The sequence below is a fragment of the Lepidochelys kempii genome, chromosome 8 (assembly GCF_965140285.1).
Source record: "Lepidochelys kempii isolate rLepKem1 chromosome 8, rLepKem1.hap1, whole genome shotgun sequence".
NCBI classification, from domain to species: Eukaryota; Metazoa; Chordata; order Testudines; family Cheloniidae; genus Lepidochelys; species Lepidochelys kempii.
The window spans coordinates 86,650,336-86,677,025 of record NC_136387.1 but is presented as its reverse complement, the minus strand read 5'-3'; the positions used below and the strand labels follow the sequence as shown (position 1 = coordinate 86,677,025).

Here is a 26,690-nt window from a genome sequence, read left to right as displayed (position 1 = left end):
TAGCCCACAGCAGGGTGAAAGCCTCTTCGGCACTGCTAATAAAAATACATGATGAGCTGTTCTGCATGCAATTATCAATGTCACCATAGCTGTCTAAATATGCTACTGTGATTTGCAAAAGTGGTAAGGTGAACAACCCAGACAGTTATGTACAACAGCAAACACAAATGCTATAAATCAGGTACCTTGTTTTATCAAGATATACAAATGTGCTGCTAACCTGGTGATAGAGTGCTAGATTCTGCCACCCTTACTCACATATAGTATGAATGTTACTCACATATAGTACTACCTTATTCTGCAAATGGTGACACTGATTTCAGTGGGCATGAAGTACTACTTGGTGTGCATAAGGATGGCAGAATCCGGCCCACAAAAAAGGCCAGATTCTGTACTTAGACCCTCTGCCGTCAGTCCTAATGAAGTCAGCACAGAATTTGGCTCAAGATGTTTACCAGCAAATAGTGCTCACATTGAAGCCAATTACAGAAGGTTACTTGAAATTGTTGTAGCAAAACGTTGCAGGCAAAAGCTGGCATCAAGAAATAAAGACCAGTTGTTCTGCTGAACTTCTAAATGTTTATTTTGCATTGACAAATATAACACATGCACGTTCAATACACCAACAGCCTGTGTTTTGAATGCCAACAAAATTATAGCAAAGAATTCCACCAGACACCACAGTTGCTACAATGTCTCTGACAGAAGTACATCATTTTATCAAAATGGATTTTTGAAATACTACTGTAGTGAAATTTACATACTTTAGAATAATATAGAAGGCATCTGCAAAAATGTACAGCAAAAATATCCTTCTCACAAAACCAGATAAATGGGAAAACAAAACAAATCCTTACATTTCTGATAAAGATCTTTGAATTCATTTAAGAAAGTGCTTCAGTTGCCAGTCATGTCATATCGCCATGCCTGGCAAATAGTGCTTAAATTCTTTTGCTATAAACAAATAAGATGTAAATAATCTATCCCACTTTCTTGTTTTATAAAATGGTCTTCATATTACTGCACCCAAAGACAGATATGATCCTCTTTTCTCTAAATTAAAAAAAATAAAGGAACTGTTTTAATAACAGGAGTTCAAGACGGATAAGATTATTCTGAGCATTATAATGCTCATATCTGGTTCCCTTCAACAATTAGTTTAAACTATCTTTACATTTCAGCAGTTCGCATATTGCCATTGCATATCTCATTGTTAGTCTATATGAAAAACTAATGTTTTTCCAGTGGCCCCTACAGTAGAAGTGGTGATATTAGGACAAAAATTACTCAATTTCATAGACTTTTTGTACGCTTGCTACACTATACTAGAGAAAATTGAATCCTATTGTACCAGGCTGCTGTTCAGCTATTGACAGAAAAGTCCAGCAGAGCACAATTCACTCAAATAATTAAGGTCACTCTGACCCACTTTACAAGGGACAGATTTCTGAAAAATGGCTAATGTGCATAAACTGAAAGATGCTAAACTCTTGAACAGAAAAACAGGCTTTTAACATACCATTCTTTTGGCACGAAATGGCACATGGCACTTTTTCAAAGAGAGTAAGGGATAATTTGGTTTCATACAGCATATTTCTCACTCAGTATTTCCCAAAGCACTTACCATTAATAAGCTCGACACTAGTAGGACAGATGCTGTGTAGGTACATGTGGTCATTTTACTCAACATTATCTCCTTGTTAGACAGTAGAGCTGGTTTTTTTCAGATTGAAAATGTTGGCCAGGACATTGTAGTTCTAGTTTATTGTATTCTGTTCCATTACCTAGAAGGCACTGAATGCCAAATTCTGATCTCAGTTACATTGGTGTAAACCTATTGTAGTTGAAGGGTATGTTTCCGATTTTCAGAATATCAGCTAAATTCCACTCCATTTTTGCACCAGTGCAAACCTACTGAGCTGTGCATGTCCAAGCAGAATTAAACTCTATGTCTTCTCAGACATATTGTATGGATGTGCATAACTGACTATCCTAATATGCCTTGAAGAATAATGGATCTGCTTTTAAAAGGTGTGTCCTTGGTTCCGCCTTAGGTATGACACTAAATTATTAAGATAGTGCTCTTATTGGATCACATTAGTCTAAGTAGTGTCCTAAGAGCAGCTTTCATTTATAAATGATCTATTTATATAACTATACCTGAATCAGCCTTCTTTTTAATGATAGGCACATTAATATGAATATAACACATAACTTTTGCAAGAGGGACATCACAGAAATGGGCTAAGATAGAAATACCCAGACAAAAAGCATGCAAACCAGAAGGGAGACTTGCTAACTGGAAAAAAAAATTCTTTCGATATCACAACATGCTGCCTTCCTCACTTAGACTGCTGTTAGATGTGTCTTCTGCCCTGTTACCGGGGAACATCATAGATCTTGGGTTAATTAGTCTTATTGGATGGGTTTTGCACATCTGTTACATATTCAGGAGTTGTTTTATTTTTCCGAGTAGCTATCTAGCTTTAGAGATACATCAGTTGGTGAACAGCTGTTCCTAAGAGACTATGAATGAAAACAAGAAAATCACAGTGAGCCACAGAAGGCCACAAAACATTTGATGGAGTTGCACTTCCTACAGGTGTATGTGATGAGGATTTAGGAACTATACAGGACTTTTTCTAAATGATATTTTAATAGCTGAAAACCTTTTTAAATGTTAGCAAGGCATTTCCCTTTCTTTCACTAGCCTCAGTTGTTATTACCATTCATTTCAAGGGAAGTTATAAGTGTGGAAAGTAGTTTGAATTAACCTCCTGGTCAGGTACCTAAACCTCAAAGGAACTAGAACCTGTCTAAACCTGTTTGGCCCAGCTCTAATGTAACTCTTTAAAGTATAAGATGAACACAAAGAAACAACTCTACCATTAACCAAGTCTACACTTAATAAAAAAAAACAAGTTTAAAACAGGCACATTAATTCAGGGCAAAAATTACAAAACAAAAACAGCAAAAGACATTATTAAATTCTAGGTGACTTCACATTTTAGCTTAGAGCCAAACTATTAAGACTGATTACCATGAACGCAGGCTAATCAAAATCTTATTTACAGACTGCTGCTCTCCTACCTTTTACATTCAAAGTGGGAATCCATTTGTTGTGATTATTTCTCTCTGGTGTCCTTGCAGGCTGACTGGTTTGTTTTCCACTGACGCAAGCAATATGCTCCTTAAATTGGGTTTACATCTTGCTTTATTATCATAAAGTCATTATCCTCTCTCCTACCACTACACTATGTAGAAGAAACATTACTTTTAGGAGTCTCAGTGTCCTGTTTCCAAGCTAATGGCAAATTTCCCATTGATTTCAATAGGAGGAGGATCAGACCTTAGCATTAGATTCACAAGGAGGCCATGGCATTGTAATGCTGAGTGTTACCACACCAAACTTTTTGGTGCCCCGCTGCCTCGTGCAATTCACAAACCCACGTTAAGCACAATGCAGGGAGAGAGTAACGTGCCTAAAAGGGATTCTCAGAAGCCAGTACCCTGATTAGCAACAAGCCAACAGGAAATGCCGAGGACAGGGGTGCGGCCTAAATCCCACCCTTCAAAGGGATTTAAGCGCTGGCCAGAGAGAGATGCCTTCGTCCACACAGGGCTCAAGCCATGAACTCCTCTCCTGGAGTTAGGCACCCAAATCAGCTCAGCCCTTTCTTGCAAAAAAAATATTTTTTTTGCAGAAGGTAGAGGAAAAGGCTGTGGTGCCCACATTATACCCAATAGCCCAGTGGGTAGAGCAGTCCCCTAAGCTCCCCTATAGGCCTTCACTTGACCTGCTAACCCGAGTTAAAAGATGAGTTGCCTTGTGTTGACTGCTAGTTTAACCCGAGTTAATATCGTATCTCTTTTTTGCAGTGTAGATCTACCCTTAGTGACTGATCCAAAGGCCATTGGCTTCAATGTTCAGTCCTTGATTTCTTCCTTATTCAGTCAGACATGAGCTGAATAAGCATGTTTATTTTGTGTCACTGTGAAACTGAACAAGAAGGCAAGTACATTTAAAGTAAAACCAGTGGATTACAAAATGTCAAAGTACCTGAGTGTAATTTACACTATTTCTTGAATTATCATTGAGATGTCAGAGTCCTGATGTCACATTAAAAGTAATCCCCTCTGAGGCTTTGATATACAATAGTAACTACCAGTCGAACTCCAGTTACTTTTCTTTCTTGTCTGTCATGATGGTGAAGATTAGACACAAGGGCATGAAAAGTGATTAGCCAAATGCTTTCTGGCTGCCACCTCGGATTTTCATATTTCATGCTATTTCAATGTGTACCTACAGACACGGGAAGATTGTCATGAATGTTATCCTTATCTACAAGAGTATTTACAGTAGGACATTTCTAATATTGCCCATTACCAAACGACAGACTAGTGTGATATCAAAAAATATGTTTGAACTTGAGAGCTAATTTTTCCAGTCAATTACGCACTGCTGTTAAGTAAAATTATGCCATTTTAAAGGCCTTATCTGCCCAATGGTTTTTCATACTCTAACATATGAATACAGTTATTGTACCAATCCCATGTACAAACCTCCTTTAACTCAGATAGAAATTCCATGGCTGAATTTAGATATGGCATAAGAAAATGTATCTCCACTAATCTCAGCAAGCTTGCATTTAGGTGTAACAGACCAGAATTTGGCATGTATATTCTTGCAAACAATTTCATAGAGATCTAATCCAGCAAGGAGGCCATTAAATGGGACAGGTTAGAGGTTATGGGCCCATGAAAAACTGGAGGAAAAAAGGGGAGTTAGTAAAAGATGGTCAAACGATTCAGCAGAAACGTGAGTCCTTATAATCCACCCTGAAAATTATTCCAGGAAAGATCTGACTAATGAGATCCTCCAGCTGAAATCTGACAATGGGGCTTGATTTAAAAAAAGAAAAAAAAATTCCAAGGCTGTCATGTTTCTGAAAGCTGTATTTTAGGAAAAATCTACTGTTTCTTGGCTGACATTTCATATTGTGAGTGACCCACCCTTTGGGAGCTTAAGTAAATAAGTGGTGCTGTGTATGTGGTGCGCCCATCACCAGAGGGTAGCTGAAAGGTCTTTCTGTTCCCAGAATCATGACCTTCACAAATAAAGCTGCTCTTTGAAGGCGTTGGGTGAGTTTTTTGCTATGTGAAAGGAGCATCTACTGTGAATAGTTAAGGTAGACTACATCACCATAGTGATGAGTGCTTTGCCGGGTGTTTCACAGGTATTACTTGTAAAAAAAAAAAGTGCTAAGTTTATCTTCTTTTTGTTTTCTTTTTTAAAGCAGATTGTTCATTTCTGCTGTTCCCCAAAGCCCCCTCTCCTTTGCAGCAGGTGAGTTTATTCTTGCAGTCACTAAAAATCAGTAATTACCATGGTAAGCCCATGTAGCACATAAGACTCCTGCTACCTTTAAGCACTTGAAAGAGAACACCATTATTCTACACAAAGGCATTGGCAATTCTTCTAACAAATCATTGAAATCTAAAGACAGGGAAGGACTCCTATTATTTTTCCCCTTAAGTCTCTTGCATTTTCCCCAGAAAAGGAGGTAGGAATAATATCTGGATCTAGCCAATAATCTTAAGAGTCAAAATTAAGTACAGGAATGAGTCTCTTTAATAACTTAAGCTGTTGAATCTGTGCCTCAAATGTTACCTGACATAAAAATTATTGATTCTTCTCCTTCAAAGAAAGAAAAATCCCCAGAAAACATGATGTATACAGCAGAAAAAAAGTCATATTCTTTAGCTTGAATGGTTTTAGCTGTGGATCAAAAAGAGACCAGAATTTTAGGTAACTGTTAATAATAGACCATATTCCTTTGTTTATATTTATGTATTGCTGGCACACCGGCTACGTAATTATCTGGCAGTCTAAGTCCATTCAAAAGTACTACTATGCTGCAGTTAGTTATGTGGAGACCGGCATGCCACAGATGCCCAAATTCACAGTAAGGCTTAAGACTACTTGTCAAAAGTAGTTTGCATGCAAGGTGTATCAATATTCTTTCATGCTGCTGTTTGTCTGATTTCATCTGTTAATGTGATAGGTCGCCCTTTCCATCCATTATTAGAACAACTGGAGATAGCATTTGCTACCTGACAAAACTTTCGGAGGAGAATTTTTCTTAATAGCAGATAAACCCAGGGGTCCAAGATCTGGTTTAGTGAGGCCAAGCGGATAGCCGTCAAGAAGAAATTACATTCTTTCTGCAGTTCTATGCTTTGAACTGTGTTGTCAGATGGCTTGCAGTGTTCAACGGATGTGTGACTGAAGATCATTTTCAACATCATAATCTAAGAAAAGGTGAGATAAATGTGTATCATTAAAAATAAACCACATCCATACTTCTTCAGGCAGGTATGAGAGAGGGGCCCATCAGATTAGAATCTTCCGATCCCCTCCTGCTACTTCCCTCAAATCAAACCATGATCATGGAAAATAAAGAATGGCCCCCATGAACTTCATTCGAAGAGGCCTTACATACAATAGAGAGAGAGAGAGAGTGTGTGTATTTCCATTGAGGTTGTGCTTCAGGTCACAGCAGTAATGGGGGGAGAGAAAGATCTTACCCTCCACCTTATCCACTGGTTTGATCTAATATATCTGGCACTGATATCAGCCAGGAGCCTGTTATCTCCCATCTTTGGGACATGGCAGAAGGCTAGATGAAGTTGTACTGGTGAGAGATGGACTGATCTAGACTAGGAAATTGCAGAGCTTGGGAAATCAATTAAAAGAGCTCATTCTGCCACGTCCACCCTTACCCATGTTGCTAAATCTAGCTGGATAATTCATATTGAGAGAAGAAACTTCAATATAATACGAGTTAATAAGGTACAAAGAATGATAAGAGTGGCCATTTGACCCCTAAGTATTTTAGTTGGTGTGGTTGAGAAGAGGTAGGCAAATTGTAAAATCATGGGCATTTAAACATACTTTATGCACGTGTTTCCATGACCGACATATCCCATATGTTATAGTACCTACCACCCAAAATGGGGCCAGAGTGGCCATGCCTCTGGCTACTATAACATGTCTGGCAGCTGTCAAAAGAAATTTCATCAGTAGATTGGCTTTTCTTGATGTGTTACTGCTAACTACCCTAGGTAAAACAATAGCTATTAATTTGTAGAAAGCAGCCTAGGAGCTGAAGATCTTCAATCATACTATCTCCCAGAAAATCTGTACTCCAGGGCAGTCCTAACACTTGTATTTCAAACTGTCAGCTGCTAAACTAATACCACCATCACAGAGATGTGTCAGTGATCCCCTTAGACCTTGGGGATTTTAGATAAGACCTGTGCATTACTTGATATTGCTTATTGAGATGGTTGGCACAGATAGACATTTGAACTCAGCAAATCAGTTTTCCCTGTTGGTTTATCAAATGCCACAAGGCTTGTGGCTTTTAAAGACTTATCAATTGAAGACTGTAATATAATAATTCAATCAATCAAAATAATGCTTAGCACTTCAAGAGCCCTTTGCATCTCAGAATCTCAGAGTGCTTTATAGACATTAATGAAATAAATCTCGTAACACAGAAGCATCATTAGCCCCATGTTACTGAGAGGGAAATGAAGGCGAATAAGAGTTTAGTTCATTTGCCCAAGGTTATACAGGAAAGAGGTAGAGCTAGAAATAGACTCCAGCTTCCCAGTCCTTTGCTTAATCCACAAGATCACAGTTTCTCTCTGTCTATTGTTTTCCCAGGATATATCCATTAATTACCTGAAAAAAGATGGTGAGAGGCTCTCTGTATTGTGATATGTTCATCCCTCAGCCCACGCCACTTTCTGCAGCCCCCAGGCCTGGAATAGTGAACCGGGGCCAGTGGGAGCTGTGATTGGCCGAACCTGCAGACACTGCAGGTGAATAAACTGTTCCAGCCTGCCAGCAGATTTTCCTGATGGGCCACATGCCAAAGGTTGCCGATTCCTGCTTTATATAATTCTGAGAACTAGGAGGCACAGTTTGAAGGTTGTCAAATATGTATTTATTTTTCCATGGTTTAGTTGGTATCTACTTTCTGATTTTTTTTCCATTGAGAATAGCTGCTTTTACATTTAGTACCATTTCAGAGACACTTATTATAGCTTCATTATAGCTAAGGTCCAGCATATTACAAACTGTTTTCTAGGGGCTATAAATACAAGACAAAAATTCTTTCTGTGTATAAATTTGGCATATAAGTTTCTGCAAGGGCGTTTGGATTGCAATTGCATAATGGAGCAATGCCTATGCCCCACTACTTGTTTGTAATTAAAAACTAAGATACTCAGCACTTTAAAGCAGACACATAATGAAAGACCATCTTTTCCCTGAAGAAAGTGCATTCTAAATAGGTCACACTGGCGGAGGGAGAAGGGGAGACAGAGACACAGAGATGATGCAAGCTCCTTGGGTCAGGGATTGTCTTTTTGTTATGTAGTTTCACAGCACCTAGCTCAGAGGGGGCCTAGTCCATAATTATGTCCCCTAGGTACTTCTGCACATCAGATAATAAGTGTAGCAACTTGCCAAAATCACACAGAAGGTAGGGGTGAAGCCAGGAATCGAACACAGGTTTCCTGACTCCCAGGCTGTTTCCCAGCATGGGAAATATTGAAATACGTATTTGAGTTCTAAATTGAAATCTGCACTTTATGCATGGCTATCCCTGTGCAAAAGACAGAATCAGCTTTTTGCATAGCACCATCTGTCCCAGTCCTGGAATTTACAGAGGATCAACTGTGTATCTCAGGAACAAAGTGGAGGCAGGAGGAGAGACCAGAGAGGGGGCACAATTCACCCCCTGAGAAGCACTGCGGGGAAACTTCCAAAACTTAATGAAGCTTGAGACTTCATACTGGCCCTTGACAGCCAAAGTGGCATGGGGTGGGGGGCCATCCCCAGGCCAACCACCTGGGGGTCCTTTCAAGTATAGCTATTGCCCAAGAGCAAAGCAAATAGGATACTGTCTTGGGGTCCGATAGGCTGAGAGAGTTTGCAATGATAATTAGCATAATATAATTAACAGGCTTAATTCTGCCTCAGTTACACAGGTGCAGTTCCTGTGGGGTTTGATGGGAGTAGCATCTATGTACCTGGGTGCAGAAATGAGCCCAAAGGATTTACTGGTAGGTTATGATCCTTGTTTTAAGGTGATAAGGTGAGAGGTAGCTATGTATGTTAGTCATAGGATACTGCTGGACATTACAGGGCAAATCCAACCCCCCTTCTTCATGTTGTAGAGGGACACATGGAAGCAGACCTGATTCCCCTGCAAAAGGGTTGGTGGCAATGGACACTCGGGGCTGGTGGGGGGAAGTGTGTGTGGGAGCATGGATGGAGCAACTCCCTCGTTCCTCATAGAGCTCTTCTTCCATCTCTGTGAAGGCTGCCTGAACATCAGGAGGCAGGACAGAGGAGTGGGAAGGGCTGGAGGATATGCTGCTACAAGGTCATGGATACAAGGATGCATGCTACAAGGATATGCTGCAAGGAAGTCATGTAAGGGTTGGCAGAGGCTACTCCGTGGAGACAGGACTCCCCTCCCAGCTACTCCTGTCTAAAGACTGGTCCCTCTATGCACAGATGCCATCCTCTTCTCCCCATACCCCAATATGGCTCCTAAGAGCAAGGGCATGGTTTTTCCTAAAGAATCCTTGCAAATAATTAAAAATTACAATTCTGGAGGCTGGCTGGCTGGCTAAAACTAGTTAAGCGGAGCCTCCAGAAGTCAGGAAAGCTCGCCAGTAGTTTTGTCTTCAATGATCACCAATCACATAGGTCTCCAGAAGCTGAGTTCTCAAGCTGAAACATTAGACTTAGCACAAGTTTGAATTTGTCTGTTTTTAAATAGAATGAATGCTCTTTTAAATTGCTTTATTTTATAAAGTTGCTGGGAGTCTTTGAGCTTTCATATATATAACATGTTGTGAGTAGATATTTAAAATTAGACTGGACAGATCGTTAGTAAATGTATAATACAGACTACGTAATCTTGTGCTACCAGGAAGATGTACTTGATGACATAATAGCTTTTTATTATCTCTAGTGTCCATGATTCTATGTGAATTGCCCCATTGCTTTATGTAGTTTATAGTTTAATAAAACAGGGTGATTAATTTACATTACGATACAAATTGTGGGCCAGACCCCCTGTTGATATAAATCTCTGTGGCTCCAGTGACTTCAGTGATTTACACCAGTTGAGGATTTAGCCCTGTAACTTTTACAGACTTCAGTTAAAATTATTTTAATAGGCCAACGTAGAATTCATGGAATTATAACCTTATATGTTGTTTAAAGTGAAATTTCCAGCAAAGCAATTTAACATTCCATGGAACAGTGGAGCATTATGTAATATAAACAAAACAGATAGCAACTGGCACATGAAAGCAGATTCTTTATAAATACTGTATTTTATCTGCCAATTTATATTGCAATTTCATGAATTCTGAGATCACAGAACAAGATTAAAATGATTATAAGGGCTATCATGTTTCAGAGTTCCTCAAATACTGATCCTAAAGAAAATAACCTGAATGCTGGGAATGTTAATTAATTACCTTTTGGTTTCCATTTGCTGTAATGTACACACAGAGACATATTTACATCTCATAATTATTATTTGTATTATGGCAATGCCTAATGACCCAATCAGAACGAGGCCCCATTGTGCTAGACTCTGAAGATGCTCCATCTAAACTGTAGACAACTAATGATAAGTGGCTTTAAATGAAGAGTTGGAGAAAGTATATGGGCGGGAGGAAGAGGGTCACAGTGGTAAGGTCATGTGGTCACACAGTATAACCCATGTGCTTAATAGGGAGATATCTCTTTAGGACAGGGGAGGGCAAACCATGCCCCTGCGGCCCCTTAGGAAGTGGGAGGGCAGAGGGCTCCATGTACTGCCCTCGCCTGCAGGCACCGCCCCCCTGCAGCTCCTATTGGCCGGGAATGGGGAACCATGGCCAATGGGAGCTTTGGGGGTGGTACCCTCAGGCAAGGGCAGCGCGAGGCGGAGGTGCTGGCCCCACCCCACCTCACCCCCAGGAGCCACTGCCAGACATGCTGGCCACTTCCGGGAGCGGCATGGGGCCAGGGCAGGCAGAGAGCCTGCCTTAGGCCTGCTGCACGCCGCTGCCACTTGAGGTAAGCGGTGCCAGGCTGCAGCCAGCACCCCACACCCCAACCCTGAGTCCCCTAACCCCCTGCCTTGAGCCCCCTTGTTAGGATATAGATATTCAGGCCTGTCTGTAAAGGCCTATACTCTAAGAATTTAGGTGTATTCTTATCACTTGGCTAGTGATAGAGGTATAAAAGAAAGAATCAAAATCACTGTCAGCTGGTGTAAGGGCCTTCTCTTACTGTGACAGTCTGAGGCCCTGTTCTTAGGCTAAGGCCTTTGCCTAAGCAACAGAGGCAGCCATAAGCTGGGAAGCGAACGGTCACATCCTCACATTCCAAACTAGTCACATTGAAATAAGGTGCTATTGGGCTGTTAGGAATACAGTCCTGTCCTGGTAGTGCCTATCACCTCCAGAGAAAGGGAAGTGCCTAGAAGATGTAAAAGGAAACTTAGTTTGATAGCATCCTGTCGGGCAAGAACTCACTTATCAATAGCTGGGATGTGAAATCCTCATTTCTTTGTTGTTCTATCACTGTAGTCCCCATTTCCCTATTGTTTGTCTGTATAATCTCTGTCTGGTTCTGTGATTGTTCCTGTCTGCTGTATAATTAATTTTGCTGGGTGTAAACTAATTAAGGTGGTGGGATATAATTGGTTAAATAATCATATTACAATATGTTAGGATTGGTTAGTTAAATTTCAGGAAAATGATTGGTTAAGGTATAGCTAAGCAGAACTCAAGTTTTACTATATAGTCTGCAGTCAATCAGGAAGTGGGTGGGAAATGGGAACAGGGAATGAGGGTGGGGAAATTGGAATCATGTTTACCTAAAGGTGGAAATGGGAACAGGGACACGTAAGGCTCAGTGGTGTCAGAGCTGGGAAGGGGGACACTAAGGAAGGAAACTGGAATCATGCTTCCTGGAAGTTCACCCCAATAAACATCGAATTGTTTGCACCTTTGGACTTAGAGTATTGTTGCTCTCTGTTCATGCGAGAAGGACCAGGAAAGTAAGTGGGTGAAGGAATAAGCCCCTAACACCCCTCCCACACTCCACACCCCAACCGCTTGCCCTGAGCCCCTTCCTGCACACCACACCCCCTCCCACACCCAAGCTCCCTTCCGCACCCCAACTCCCTGCCCCAGCCCTACATTCATGGCCCTGCATACAATTTCCCCACCCAGATGTGGCCCTGAGCCAAAAAGTTTGCCCACCCCTGCTTTAGGAAATCTACTGGGTGGGGTAGGAATGAGTTGTGTGTGGTTCACTGTTGCTAGGCAGATGCACAATTAGCAGTCCACACTCAGAGGTTTCTGGAATTGGGTCTGGTAGTTTTGGGAATGCCCTGTTGCTGGGCAGGTAGTCAGGGCAGTGGCTTTGCAAAAGGCTATCTGTGGGTTGGGAGAAGCTGAGCCACAGGAGCAGAAAGCAGGCTGTTTTCCCCTAACTCTGAAGCATTTTGCAGCAGGTTAGTGATAATGTTAAGCCTCCAACAGGGAAGCCCTGGCTGCATTAATTATAGAAAGGGAAACCTTTTTTTATTTTAATTGTATACTTGGAATGTTGTTTGATTTTAACCAAATTATTTTAAATTGTCTCAGTTAGAATGATTCACCAACTTTTATCTTATTTAAATGTGATGATGGGGAAAGAGTCACTCATTTTGTTATTTTCAGTTTTTTAAAACCTAGATACTTAACTGAGGGGTTGGTTAATTGGTTATCTGACTAGCTGAGTGATTGCAGCAGAGGAAGATGATTCTAGCTGGAGATTTCTATAAGCAAGTGAAAGGAAGATGTTGTTGCAATGCTTTTGACTCAGCAGATTGTATAGATTTTGGTGAGCAAAGACTGTAACTGAGATTCAGGTGAACTCTATCTTAGCTTTTGGGAACTCCAAGTTACATCTCACTGTTTTTCTGTGGGAACTGACCTGTTTATATTTAATTTGTTTTCTTTGTTTCAGTTTATGTATAACTGAAGATAATGTCTGTGGATTATAAGGTGGCCATGTTATGTTGTAGAAATTGTAATGTTTCTTTATCTTTATAAAGTTGGTACTTAAGAATTACATTTCATTCCTTTTTGTTCTCTTTGGATTTGAATATGGGAAGGTTGACCCTGTGCAGTCCTTAGTGAAAATCCTTAGTGACTGAATTCTGGGTGTCCTTTTTTAGGCAGTGGAGAAGGACAATGAAGTAAACTTCTAGCCCACCCAAAGGTTACAATAGCCTGTTTCATGGACAACTTACTGATTGCAGCTTCCATTAATTTAGTTTTATTTTTTTAAAGACTTCTGCCCATGATTATTTCCAGTTTTATTTTAAATTATATAAAATAGACTTAAGCCTCTACAGCTGTCTAATTTTAAGCGATAACAATACAACCTCACTTCCCCTATATCCTCCTTTTTTAACCAAGCCTTCCTCGGGGTCTGGGCACTGTCATCTACCTGACAATTCCTCTACGATTCCCATCAAAAAGGACTGATGTCCAGGGCTTTTGGGGACCTTGCTGCTCCTTGCCTGTCCCTCACCATAGTAACCTCTGACTAACCCCATTTAGGGTCGCCAGGCATCTGTTTTTTGACGAGAACACTCGGTTGAAAAGGGACCCTGGCAGCTCTGGTCAGCCCAGCTGATTGGGCTGCTAAAAGTCCGGTTGGCCGCAGCGGCCAGCTCTGCACGGCTCCCGGAAGTGGCCAGCATGTCCGTCTGGTTCCTAAGTGCAGGGATGGCCAGGAGCACTCCACTCCCTAACCATGCCTGCGGTGCAGGTGCTGCCCCGAGTGCTGGCTTCACAGCTCCCATTAGCCGGGAACTGCGGCCAGTGGGAGTTGTGAGGGCGGCACCTGTGGACAGGGGTAGCGTGCAGAGCCCCCTGGCCACACCTGTGCCTACGAGCCAGAGGGACATGTCGCCGCTTCCCAGGAGCTGCCTGAGATAAGCACCGCCTGGAGCCCACACCCTTCTCCCCCTCCCACACCTAAACTTCCTCCCAGAGCCTGCACCCCCTCCCACACTCCAACCCCTTGCCCTAGCCGTGAGCCCCCTCCCGCACTCTGAACCCTTCAGCCCCAACCCGGAGCCCCCACCTGTATCCCAAACCCCTCAGCCCCAGTCTCACCCCAGAGCTCGCATCCCCAGCCGAAGCCCTCACCCGCCCCAGCCCAGAGCCCCCTCCTGCACCCTGAACCACTCATTTCTGACCCCATCCTGGAGCCCGCACCCAGTCCATACCCCCTCCCACAGCCCAACACCCTGCCCCAGCCTGAAGCCCCCTCCCACACTCCAAACCCCTCATCCCTGGCCCTACCCCAGAGCCTGCACCCCCAACCAGAGCCCTCACCCTCTCTTGCAGCTCAACCCCCTGCCCCAGCCCAGTGAAAGTGAGTGAGGGTGGGGAGAGCAAGTGACAGAGGGAGGAGGATGGAGTGAGCAGGGGGCGGGGCCTCAGAGAAGGGGCAGGGCCTCAGGGCACAGGTGTTCAGTTTTCTGCAATCAGAAAGTTGGCAACCCTAACCCTGTTTCCAAGAGAGAGGCCTAAAACAGAGCATTGCCCATGTAAGGTTTTCATTTTATAAATATAATGAGTTAATAATAAGAGTTTTCAAAACTCATTAACAACAGCGGTTTACTCAAAAAAAACCAAAACCAAAAACGACAACAAAAAAAAACCCATTAAGCCACAGAATACAAATTTCATTTTACCAAAGTCTCTACAGCATAAACAAATGATTCTGGGAGAAACTGACTTTTTAAGCTGGAAAATACTCACAAAATGTTCAGAATAGTTGTTTTAATGCAATTGTAAATAAAAATGAGTAATGTAACTGCGGTTTCAATGAAAGCCTCTCCTTTTGGCCTATGTTTATGCAGGATATCAGACTAGATGATCACAACAATCCCTTCTGGCCTGAAAAAAAATCTCTCTTTTTTGAGTTGGCCTTAAAGGGTTAATTGCTTTGTATTCCAAAGTATTGTATGCACTAATTATAAGTGTAATCATGACAAATATATTCCAGCAGATAATTTTTTTAAAAATTAAGAATTGTTCTTTAATGATTATTCATAATGTTAAAACTATTTATGCACCAAATTTAAGTCTATCTATGCTAGGAAAAGAGGGACAAGGCAATTAAAAGGCAATTCTCCCTTTACTGCACATAGAAGAAATTCCATGGGCGTTAAACACAAACATCAAGGGAAAAAATATACTTTAGATTTCCTATCTATGGGCTATGTTGGGCCTGATCTCCTTTATGATGGTTTTACTCTGATATGCTACTGACTACATCCAGTTACTCACAATTCATTCTGAGAGAAGTGAGATCAGAATCAGGCCCATTGTTCCTAGTGTGTGCCAATCTTTTTAATTATTTATTACAAAAAACCCACAAATTGTTCTGTAATGCCTGCACTGAACTTTGGGACTATGAATCCAAGAGGGATACATGTTGGCATAGAGGCTACACACTGGAGAGAAGATTTATGGAACTGGGCTCCTGGAAAATTCATGAAAAGTTTTGAAGTGAGAAACAAATACAACTCATTAATTCACTCTGGGTATCAGCAGAGTCCCAAGCAGACAGGCAGAAGAAATAAGATAAAACAAATTCAAAGGTCTGCTGGCCAGTATGTTTTTAATTGGCCCTTCCTTTGATTTGTAAAGGTCAGGTTGGTTGCCAGTTCAGCATTCACTGCTGACCTTTTATAGCAAAATGTTAGAGGATCTCTTTGCCTTCTCTCTACAGCTCCCTGAATATTTTCTCATAATATCAATGATGTTTAAAAGCCTCAGGTGGTCTGTCCAACTTCTGCTGTGACTGTCCCATTTTTCTCCTCTCTGCATGTAGGTGCATCTTTTGCTCTTGACATAGATGCATTAAGTAAAGTGGAGGGCACCCTTACAGTATAAGTCAAGTAGTTTTGTCCTTCTGCTTTTAATCTGCAAAAATGTTATTTAAAATAAATCAGCAGGAAGCGTAGAGGAGGGGATATTTTTTGTTGTGTGTGTGTGTGTAAGAAAGAGAAAAGGCCATTTTGCTTAAAAACATAAGGCTTGGTGAAACAGACTTGCGAGATCCTTCTACCTTTTAAAGAGAGGATCATGTGTTCCTCTGCATTTGGAAAACACCTAGCACATTTTAGGCACTTAGCTACAGAATAAGAGTAAAAGCAAAATATGACAAACAAAATGGAAGTAGTTTGAAATTGCTTTAGGTCTGTATTCAATGTACGGTACTAGTGAACAAGGAAGAAGTCATTAAGTGTTGTCTTTGGCTCACTTAGTTTCACAGTCCTTAATGACAGACATCTCCCATGTTTCAAAAAATGGAGCTGTTCTTGTCTCTTATAGCTTTAATATTACACTAGAAAAGGTAATAAAGCGGCAAGAAAAATAAGCCATCAAGATACACACAATAGGGCTTTCATAGTATTGATAGTGGAAGGAGACATCTGGTATCTGGGTGAGCAGTAGAGATTCTGGCTGTATAAACACTCATTAGGGGCAAGATACCAGAAACACTTATGCACATGACTAAATTTTCAGTTTATGGCCCTATATTAACTGGCCGGGTTAAGAATCAACTAGTTTATTGACCCTCAAATAATTAAGGCTAAGGAGAAATATTATTTTCCATACTGGGAGTGAAATCTTGGCCTATTGAAGTCAGCTGCAAAATTCCTCATAACTTCAAAAGGCCAGGAATTCAAGCTTGTTAATGGGGGTGTTGGGGCAGAGTTAAGTCTCCACAGAGTTGTGTAGCCTGCTGTATATTCTAGTCCATTTCATGGCAGCAAAAAATGACAGCCATCTTGAATGTCCTTAAGGGAGAAGTCTCTGTGGCTGTTTCTAAAGCATTTAAATCTTAAATTTTAACTGGAAAAAGCCTATTCAAATAGGCTTTGAGAACAGCTGCATGAACTCCTGCCATTGAAGGAACAATAGTGAGTATGGATGGCCCTATGGGAAAACGCATGAAGCCAAAGTCAGGAGGATCCTGCATAGCTCTCCTGCCTTCAGGCCCCATACACCTTGTGCAGTGGAACCACATCCACAATCCACATTCTACAAAGCTGAATAGGCTTCTGAATGGAAATATTCAACAAGGAAGCAGTGACAGCGGGTGATAGTGCACCTTTTTGGTCAATTCTAGCAACTGTCATTCAGCACTAATTCACTATCATGTACTAATGTGCTGCATTAAATCCTGTGAATGTAAAGACACCTTACTACTTTGAGGGTTCACTACAGCATTTGTTCTTACATTGCTGCTGAGATGTGAAGTAAGATGGTTGGTTTGGGTATGAATTAGAAAAGGTGCAGATTTGTAGAGAGCAGGATAATCAGGATGCTCTGCAAATATTGGGTTTAATCTTTAAATGTAACATTTACTGTTCTGTGAAGTGACTTGAGATCCTATTTTATTATTCATATTAGGACAAAGCCTGCTTTCTTCATTGAGGCCGTGATTCAAGAAAGCACTCAACTTTAAGCACACGCTTTCCCATTGACTTCAATTTAGGATTTAGGTACATGCTTAATTTAAACATGTACTTCAGTACTTTCCTGAATAAGGATCCTTTCCTGAATCAGGACCTAAGAGTTTGAATCTAAAGCCCAATGACGTCAGTGTGGATTTTTCCATGAGCTTCAATGAGCTTTGGATAGGGCCATAAGTTCTACTTAGTTTCCCAGGCAAACTCTTGATGATGAAATTGTTTTTGAGCAAAGGCTTAGTAAGGATATTGTAGTTTGCTCATAAACTCACACTATGCCTCTGAGATATGATATTGCAAGAAAGCAATAGTTTAGTCTGCAGAAGAGTGAGGGGGATTTGATAACAGCCTTCGACTACCTGAAGGGGGGGTTCCAAAGAGGATGGAGCTGGGCTGTTCTCAGTGGTAGCAGATGACAGAAAAAGGAGTAATGGTCTCAAGTTGCAGTGGGGGAGGTCTAAGTTGGATATTGGGAAACACGATTTCACTAGGAGGGTGGTAAAGCACTGGAATGGGTTACCTAGGGAGGTGGTGGAATCTCTATCTTTGAAGGTTTTTAAGGCCTGGCTTGACAAAGCCTTGGCGTGGAGGTTATGTAGCTTTTAGAGAAGCTGATTCAATATAGTGGAAAAGACAGTTAATCACCAACCGCTGATATCAAAGACTGAACACATGATGAGGGGAGGGTCAATGTTAAAAAAAGTAATCATATCTAAATTGGGCATCCTGCATGCGTGTGTGGTCAAATCCATGCTACCCTGGTGCTCTTAAGAGTAAAACATTGTCCTGTCTCTCATATAGAAAGCAATTCCTAGGTTTGCAATATGGTTACTGATTTCACAAGCCATTAATGATCTCTGTACAGCTAACATGCAGAAGATGCAGGGGGAAGCGGGGTTGTTTTAAGATTTTCCTGGAATGTTATTAATTTACAAAAAATAAAGTCATTGGGCAGAACTAGCTCATTTCTAATGCTATCTTATTTACACTGAATAGTCCAGTAGCACTACTAGCTATTCTTCCCAGGGTAGCTGCACTAGTCAATGGTAAGGGCCAAATCCTCAACGCTAGTACATGAGCCATGTACTAGCATGGGGAGATCTGCAGGGGTCTCTGTGGGGTAGGAATTCTCCCTACCAGGCCAAGGAACGGCAAAGGAGTCAGTGAGGCCCACAGGTGATGGAACTAGGGATGCTGCTGCACTGCCTGGCTCCAAGTGGTTTCCATTATATACAGGGTTTACAGTTTGGTTCAATGGCTCTCAGCACCCTCACTATAAAAATTGTTCCTGCACCCCTGCTGTAGGCAGCCCAAGGTGGTAGTAGGCCCCACAGCTAGTTACATCTCTTCCCTTCAGAGACGTGTGCATGCATACACATCGGAACATGTCTGGTGGGTCTAGGTGCTGGATGCTCTAGCACCATTCACAATTCTATCCTGTGGGGGCAAAGTCCCTGCCATTCTTCATAGTGTACAGTGCTACAGATACCATCCCCTCCCCTTACCCCTCGGACAAGTCTCATGCAGCAGAAACACACACATTCTACATTCAGGGCCCTCTGCTTCTCAAAAGGGATTTGTCCCAGATCAACAAGGAAGGACTGAGCAAGAAAAGAACAGAATAAGAAGAAAGGGTAAAAGTTGTGTAATTAGCCTCTTTAAAAAATGCTAAAATGTTGCAGTGGTTACTGTCATCACAGCTTCTCTGAAAACAGCCAAAAATATGAAACAGCCAACAACCCTTGAATGAAATAACTAGTGTAACAAGTGAGAGGTAGCTAACAGGGCCCAGGTCAGATCATCTTTCTCAAAGCAGTGGAGTATGTGTGCCTACAAGGTTGGTGCAGAAAAAATACACTTTTGCCCCTTAACACGAGGCCCCCTCACAATAAGGCTTCCAGCAGTACACACTTCCTCCCAAGATCCTGAAGATGATTGATAGCCTCAGTACTTGGTGCCTGTTCCACCATCTCTAGGCTTCTCAGTGCTCCAGTGGGTAGATCCCTTGCTGTGGTTGGATGAGCAAAAATATCCCTGCCACACTTCATAGTGCAGAGAATACAGAACTGCTCAACCTGCTCTCTGCTATCCAGGCAGCAGAACCACACCAGTCTTGGTGTGTTTTGACTCTTTGCTAACACCAGTCTTTGGACGATGTTTTGAATTTTCAAATCCCCATCGATCTCCCTCTTCTTTCCTTTCACTCACTCACTACCTACCTGCCAAATATATTAGTGTCTCTAATCTCTTCCAAGACCCACATTCTTCCTTCATGTTCCCGGTTTCTTTTCTTCCTTCTTTGCAAAGCCCTCATTTCCCTAAACATCCCCACCTCTCTTGTCCCAAACCTTCATTCTGCCACCCCCCCTGGAATGTTTCCCAAATGGCCACAGCCTATAACAGCCCCCATTCTACACAATCACAGAAATATGATAGCTCATCTAGTCCAGTCCCCTGCACTGAAGCAGGACTATGTAAACCAGGGGTTCTCAAACTGGGGGGCAGGACCTCTCAGAGGTCGCGAGATTATTACATGGGGGGTTGTGAGTTGTCAGCCTCCACTCCAAACCCTGCTTTGCCTCCTGCATTTATAATGGTGTTAAATATATTTAAAAGTCGCACTCAGAGGCTTGCTATGTGAAAGGGGTCACCAGTATAAAAGTTTGAGAACCACTGATGTAGACCATCCCTGACATGTATTTGTCTAAACTGTTCTTAAAAACCTCCCATGACCAAGACTCCACAACCATCCGGACTAATTTAGTTCAGTGTGTAACAATTCGAGAAAGTTTTTGCTAATATCTAAGCTAAATCTCCCTTGCTGCAATTTAAGCCTACAACTTCTTGTGCTGTACTCAGTGGGTAAGGAGAACAATTTATCACCCTGTAGCTTATAACAACCTTTTATGTACTTGAAGACGGTTTTCAAGTCCCCTTTGGTCTTCTCTTTTCCAGACTAAACAATCCCAGTTTTTTCTCTTTCATTGTAGGTCATGTTTTCTAAACCTTTAATAATTTTTGCTGTTCTCCTCTAGACTTTCTCCAGTTTCTGCATATCTTTCCTGAATTGTGGTGCCCAGAACTGGACACAATACTCTAGTTGAGGCCTTATCAGCTTCTCATCAAGGGATTTCTGAACCTCCATTTCCCCCTTAGCCTTCTCTCGGGGGTGGGGGAGGGTGTCTGTCCCATACATCACACTCACCCCTGCTCAGTTCCTCAAGAGGACCCTCATACAGGTCACCCAGCTCTACTAGCTCCCCACAGTGAGTCCCCTTGTATATGTCCACCTCCCATCCTCAGCTCCCCTTCCCAAGGGGTCCTCCCATACATACTGTGCCCTGCACCTACTCCTATCCCCAGTACCTCTCACCAAGGGATCCCCTTATACCTGTATCCTCCTACTCAAGAGGGTGCGCCCCCCTCCACTTGCTTATCTCCCCTACAAAGCAGGCTGAAATTTGGGGGACACAATGACAATGTTTTAGGGAGTTGGATGTAACAGGTTTTCCCTCCCTGCACCCCCACTGTACCGTAACCATCACCCCCCCATTCTGTGTGAAAGAATGCTGTGGGGTTAGCAATATCACACAGCAAATTAAAAGGTAACCTACCAACAGGGGTGACCAACAAGCAAAAAGAACACACATGATCCCCAACAGCTGGACCAGTGTTTCCATGGTGATTCTCCCCCACTGCTTGCTGGACTGAGATGCTGAGGGTTTGGTCCTGCACCGAGCCACTAAAGCTTTGATCGTGGCCAAGTTACATGCCATGGTGACAATCAGAGAGCAAAGTCCCAGAAAGGCAAAGGCTGAAGCGAAGAAGGTGTTGCCCACAACGGGGTTGTCCCTGGCGTGGATGAAACACCAGGTGCCTGGCCACTGCAGGGTGTACTGCCCTAAGCCAGCTATGGGCAGGAGGGCAAAGACAAACACTGCCAGCCAGATGCTGAGCAAGACAGTCTTGGTCACCCTGGTTCGCATGTGGCTGGCGTACCAGTGAGGCGCTCTGATGGCCAGGGTCCTTTCTACAGCCATGGCACTGGCGATGAAGAGGGGGCAGAGGCCGAAGACGGTCATGCAGAACCCAAAGAAGGTGCACAGGTTGCCCGAGGGGTCCAACTCCTGCCAGTTCCTGTTGGCCTGATACACGGCGATGACCACGGGGCTGGTGAGGAGCTGGCCGATGAGGTCGGTCAGCGCCAGGGAGCCGATGCACAGCAGGAAGGACTTCTTCCGCGTGTTCTCCGTCTTCTGGCAGGCGCGGTACACCAGCAGCATGGCCAGGGCATTGCCCACCGTGCCCGTCAGCATCATGCTCAAGGGGAACGCCACCGAGACCGAGCCGCACCCCGCCGCGGGGCGCGCCGTGCCGTTGCCGGCCCCCCGCGCGGCGCCGCCCCACGGCCTGGGGGCGGTGTGGTTGTAGCGGCCCCACACACAGAGCTGAGGGGGCGTCATGCCGCCGGCTTGGCGCGGGAGCGGAGCCGCAGCAGCAGCAGCAGCAGCCCAGCCACGGCCGCGCTGCCCCAGCCCATGGCGGGGAGCTCCGGCTCAGTGGGCAGAAGGGACCAGCCGCCGAGCTATAAGGCAGAGGAGGCGGGGCCCCGGGGCTTCATTCATCCAGTTCTGCTGGGGGGGGGCGCGTCCCACCCCTGAGAGGCTGGCAATCGGGGCGGCTTGCGGCCAGCAAACCGGCGCGACGGGGGGCGGGGGGCGGCCACTGGCTGCGTCCTGCGCGCGAGCCGCCGGGCGCCGCGCTGCCGGAGGAGACTGAGCGAGGCGCCCGGTTTCCAGCGGTGACAGCGGTAACCGAGCCCCGGGGCAGGGCAGGCGGGGCGGCCACGGCGCCGCATCACGCCTGGGGCTGCAATCCGGCTCAATGCAACGCGTGGCGAAGTTGCCGCAGACCGTTCTGCGGCTGGTCACATTCTTCCTCCTACAGATTGTTCCTGACAGGGAGCTGTGTGTGTGTGTGTGGTCCGGGGAGACTCGGGACCATTACAGCAAATCACGAGGTTTCCTTTTATTTATTTGTAATTTGGGACGCGGGGGACGAGAGCAAAAGGAACAACCGAGTCCTTAGAAGTGAAGGGGGCTATTGGCGCCATCTAGCTAGACATTAACACGCACGCAAAAATCCATTCAGACAGCTGCTCTGTTACGTTACACAGGCGCTAGCTCCATAGTTTTAATAGATTTTCTGTATCTATGCCTTCTTGCTTCTGGCCAATAAAGCGAGAACCCAGCAGTTTCCTTTGGTAAACCTTAAACGCTTGTAAATCAAGTCAAACTTTATTTGCAAGTGCCTGTATAGACCTGGCACTATGACTGGTGATTATAAGAATAAAAGGAAGTAGAAAAGATGCTTTATCCTTCCCTGGAATTATCTGGTTTGACAGCGCTTTTCCACGGCTTTCTCGATTTAAAAATCAGCTACACTGGAATGGAATTTACACCTTTACCATTGTCTTCAGGAGAGGAAATCACTTTTTAAAAATTCCTTATTAATCGGCCCATTAAATACATTTAACATTAATTCAAATTGTTAGGTGCTTTTTATTCTCCTCTTGCCGCTCATCTTCAACTTAAATTCACACCACAGCTGTTTTCTCTTCTTCATGTGGCGCTATATCCTAGAATCCTTACTTATGTATAAATTGCACTGATTCCAGCCCTTAATTTCTTTTATCTAGTACAATAGCATCATTGCTAGTGAAACCCAAGTTATTATCCTGACATAAACATCACCTCTGTGGGTATCTATGAATATTATTGGATCATAAACACCAATTGTTGTCATTAACATCAAGCATCAGTATAGAATAGACCGGGGTGGCCAACCTGAGTCTAAGAAGGAGCCAGAATTTATCAATGTACACTGCCAAAGAGCCACAGTAACAGGTCAGCAACCCCTGATCAGCTCCTCCCCTGCTCTGAGCACCTTCGCCCACCGGCAGCTCCACCACTCAGCACCTCCCCATCATCTGTTTCATGGAGTGCAGTAGGCTGGGGGAGGGGGGGAAGGGGAAGGAGCGAGGGCATGGCAGGCTCAGGGCAGGATGGAGTGGGGGCAGGCGTGTAGCAGAGCCAGAGGCTGAGCACATTGTAAAGTTGGCACCTGTAGCTCCAGCCCCAGAGTCAGTGCCTATACAAGGAGCCGCATATTAACTTCTGAGGAGCCACAGGCTGGCCACCCCTGTAATAGACTATTGGAGTTGATTTGGCACAGGACAAACAAAATGAGCTATCAGCTTTCTCTTTAGAAATCAAAATTTGCCAGATATTAATTCATAATATTTATGCTGCTCCTTTCATATCAGGTTAAGGAGGCATAGAGCAAAACTAAAAACAGGGTGAGGCACAGTTTTTAAAATGTTGTGGTAGTGGAGGAAAAAATTTTTTGGTGGGGGAACTTCATCCCCCCTCCCCTTTGAGGCCACTTTATCATTTCTTCAGGTAAAAATCCATTTTAGCCAAACAATGGAAGTCTTAGTTTTAAGTAACTAACATTGCAGGATATTGTTTTGTTACTGGAGTTATTTTATTCAGGTGTGGCACTTTTGAATAGACGAATAATAAATCTGGGGGAAAAGTAGTCCTACAGAGTGAGTTTAAGGTATCTATTCTGCCATCTTAGGGAAGTTTGATTAGTTTTTCACTTTTGTATAAATGAAAACCTGCCATCCGGGTCCAGCTTACAGGTTTAGTGCGCCATCTTAGGGGACATAATTGCTAAAGTTCAGGTATCCTCACTGGCAGATAATACTTTATCATTCAAAGAGATAAATTCAGGTTTCATTAAAAAAAAACAAAAAAACACAAACCCAAATTTAACAGAAATATTTTCATGAAAAAATGTTGAATGCAACAAACCTGTTTGTAACACAAACATTTCAGTATTCTACTAGTGACTGAGAACCATAAAGTGGAACTGAAGATAACACAACCAGTTCTAACACACCTGCATCCAACAATCTCAAATAGGCTTTACGATCATTACATCTGAGGCTTTTTAAAGCTGCCTAATGGGTTTAGACACCCAATTCACATTAAAATTGGACATCCAAATCATTAGGCAGCTTTGAAAGTCTCAGCTAAGTACACACATCTCACTGCACCCATGTGAGAGTATCTATCTAACTTATATGGCCCCAATAACCACAGTATCTGAGTCTCACCATTTTTGATGTACATTCCCCACATCATCTGTGTGAGGTAGGGCAGAGCTATTCTTCTCATGTAGAGATGGGGTATTGTGGCCCAGAGAGATTAAGGCCAAGACCCAAATAGGTCCTAACTCCCATGACTTTCAATGGAAATTAGGAGCCTAACTATCTTTGAGGAGCTAGGCCTAAGTGACTGGCCCAATGTCACATAGGAAAGTCTGTGGTAGAGCTGGGACTTGAACCTAGGTGTCCTAAGGCTTAGCTTGTGTCCTAACCACTGGACCACCTGTCCTCTCTTGTATTAGCTCCCTTTTACAAGTGAAAACAATGAGGAGTACTTGTGGCACCTTAGAGACTAACAAATTTATTTGAGCATAAGCTTTTGTGGGCTAAAACCCACTTCATCAGATGCATGGAATGGAAAATGCAGTAGGCAGGTATAAATACACAGCACATGAAAAGATGGGAGTTGCTTTACCAAGTTGGGGGGTCAGTGCTAATGAGATAATTCAATTAAAGTGGAAGTGGGCTATGCTCGACTGAGTTCAGGGAGGTCAGGGAACTTGCCCATGATCGCAAACACGTCTGTTAACAGCAACAGGATTACTGCACCACACGTGTCTCCTGTTTCCCAGTCCTCTTCTTGATCTAAGTTGTGAGAAAGAGGCTGAAATCAACTTGATTATTTTCATTGTTGTAGCTGATAAGTACAAAAGATAGAAAACAGCCTAAATGAAGAACACTAAATTAGCTTAACTCAGCCACTTGCAGCACAATCCCTGTGGAAGGGGTGGGGGTGGTCATCAGCACTGAGTGCTGCTATTTGGCCAAACTTTTTGGTATAGACAATTCCATGGTGTATGCCATTGTGTTAGATGTCTGCACAGTGATACAGCAACTCCTACTGCCCTGCATAAATATTGCAGCAAATGTGCATGAGCTCATGGAAGCCTAAGGTGGGAAAGGGTACATGACTGCACCGTAATTCAGATTCTAAAGACCAGGAGTGACAGTTCTGCTCAGCTGAGTGACAAGTCTGACCTCCTAGATGACACAGGTCATAATAATGACCCCCCGTTTCCTTTCCCAAGCCCTCACCCCCTGCAATCTCATTTCTGCTGAGTTCAAATGCTGACTGCTTTTTTATTTTACTTTGTTGCTAAAGTAGTACAGGGAATTGCATTTGTCCGAAACAACAGCACCATCCAGTGATTTGTTGTGTTAATAACTTGGTATTTTTCACTCATACAGTATTTCAGAGACTATTTAAATCAGCTTTCTTCATGAAAGGTGCCAGCTGATATCTGGCTGGAAGTGAAATTATTTGCATAAGAAATGTCCTAAATGCTAATTTTTGGCACTACATGCTATTTGTGCTTCATAGATTTATCTGTATATGAGTATTCAGCTCTGCCTTTATTTTTAGTGGAATAGCTATTTTATGCACATCAATCAATCTTAATGGTGTTGGAGATTTGACTCAACAGTTCTAGTCATGAGAATGTGAGCAAGATTTCTGTATTTATTGAACCCTGGCACATGTGGTTAATTACATAATGCAGTAGATAGAAATTGTCTTGAGCTTTTCTTGTTTTTTTCTTCGGTGACTTAAAGGCTCACAAAAAAGGTGGGTACCGGCACCACAGAGATTACAGCCCTCTGTGTAAATTTCTCCATGGGTTGTATTTAGCCTCCTTGCACATTTAGCCCCTTGGCACTGTACTGAGACCACCAGCAAGCTTGGTTACTAACATGGTAGTTTTCAGATGGGGATGCTTACCCCTTAGCAATTGAACCCTCATCTAACTCATCTCTCATAGGTCAACCAACCATCAGATGTCAATTACTTCAACTTTCTCCTGACCTAGGCTAGATTCATG

At 43.1% G+C, this 26,690-nt stretch overlaps 1 protein-coding gene across 2 annotated transcripts; it reads right to left on the bottom strand.

Moving 5' to 3' along the window:
• Positions 1 to 570: 570 nt before the first annotated feature.
• Positions 571 to 22,177, bottom strand: PTGER3 (prostaglandin E receptor 3). Of its 2 annotated transcripts, XM_073357351.2 has the most exons (3): positions 21,254 to 22,177; positions 6,115 to 6,312; positions 571 to 5,779 (listed from the first exon to the last, which is right to left on the bottom strand). In XM_073357351.2, exons 1-3 carry the CDS (start codon positions 22,100 to 22,102, stop codon positions 5,684 to 5,686), a joined length of 1,143 nt encoding a protein of 380 aa, XP_073213452.1. In that variant the 5' UTR covers positions 22,103 to 22,177; the 3' UTR covers positions 571 to 5,683. The 2 variants fall into 2 exon arrangements, with proteins under 2 accessions (XP_073213452.1, XP_073213453.1); XM_073357352.2 differs by having other exon boundaries at positions 5,687 to 6,312.
• Between the last annotated feature and the right edge of the window lie 4,513 nt (positions 22,178 to 26,690).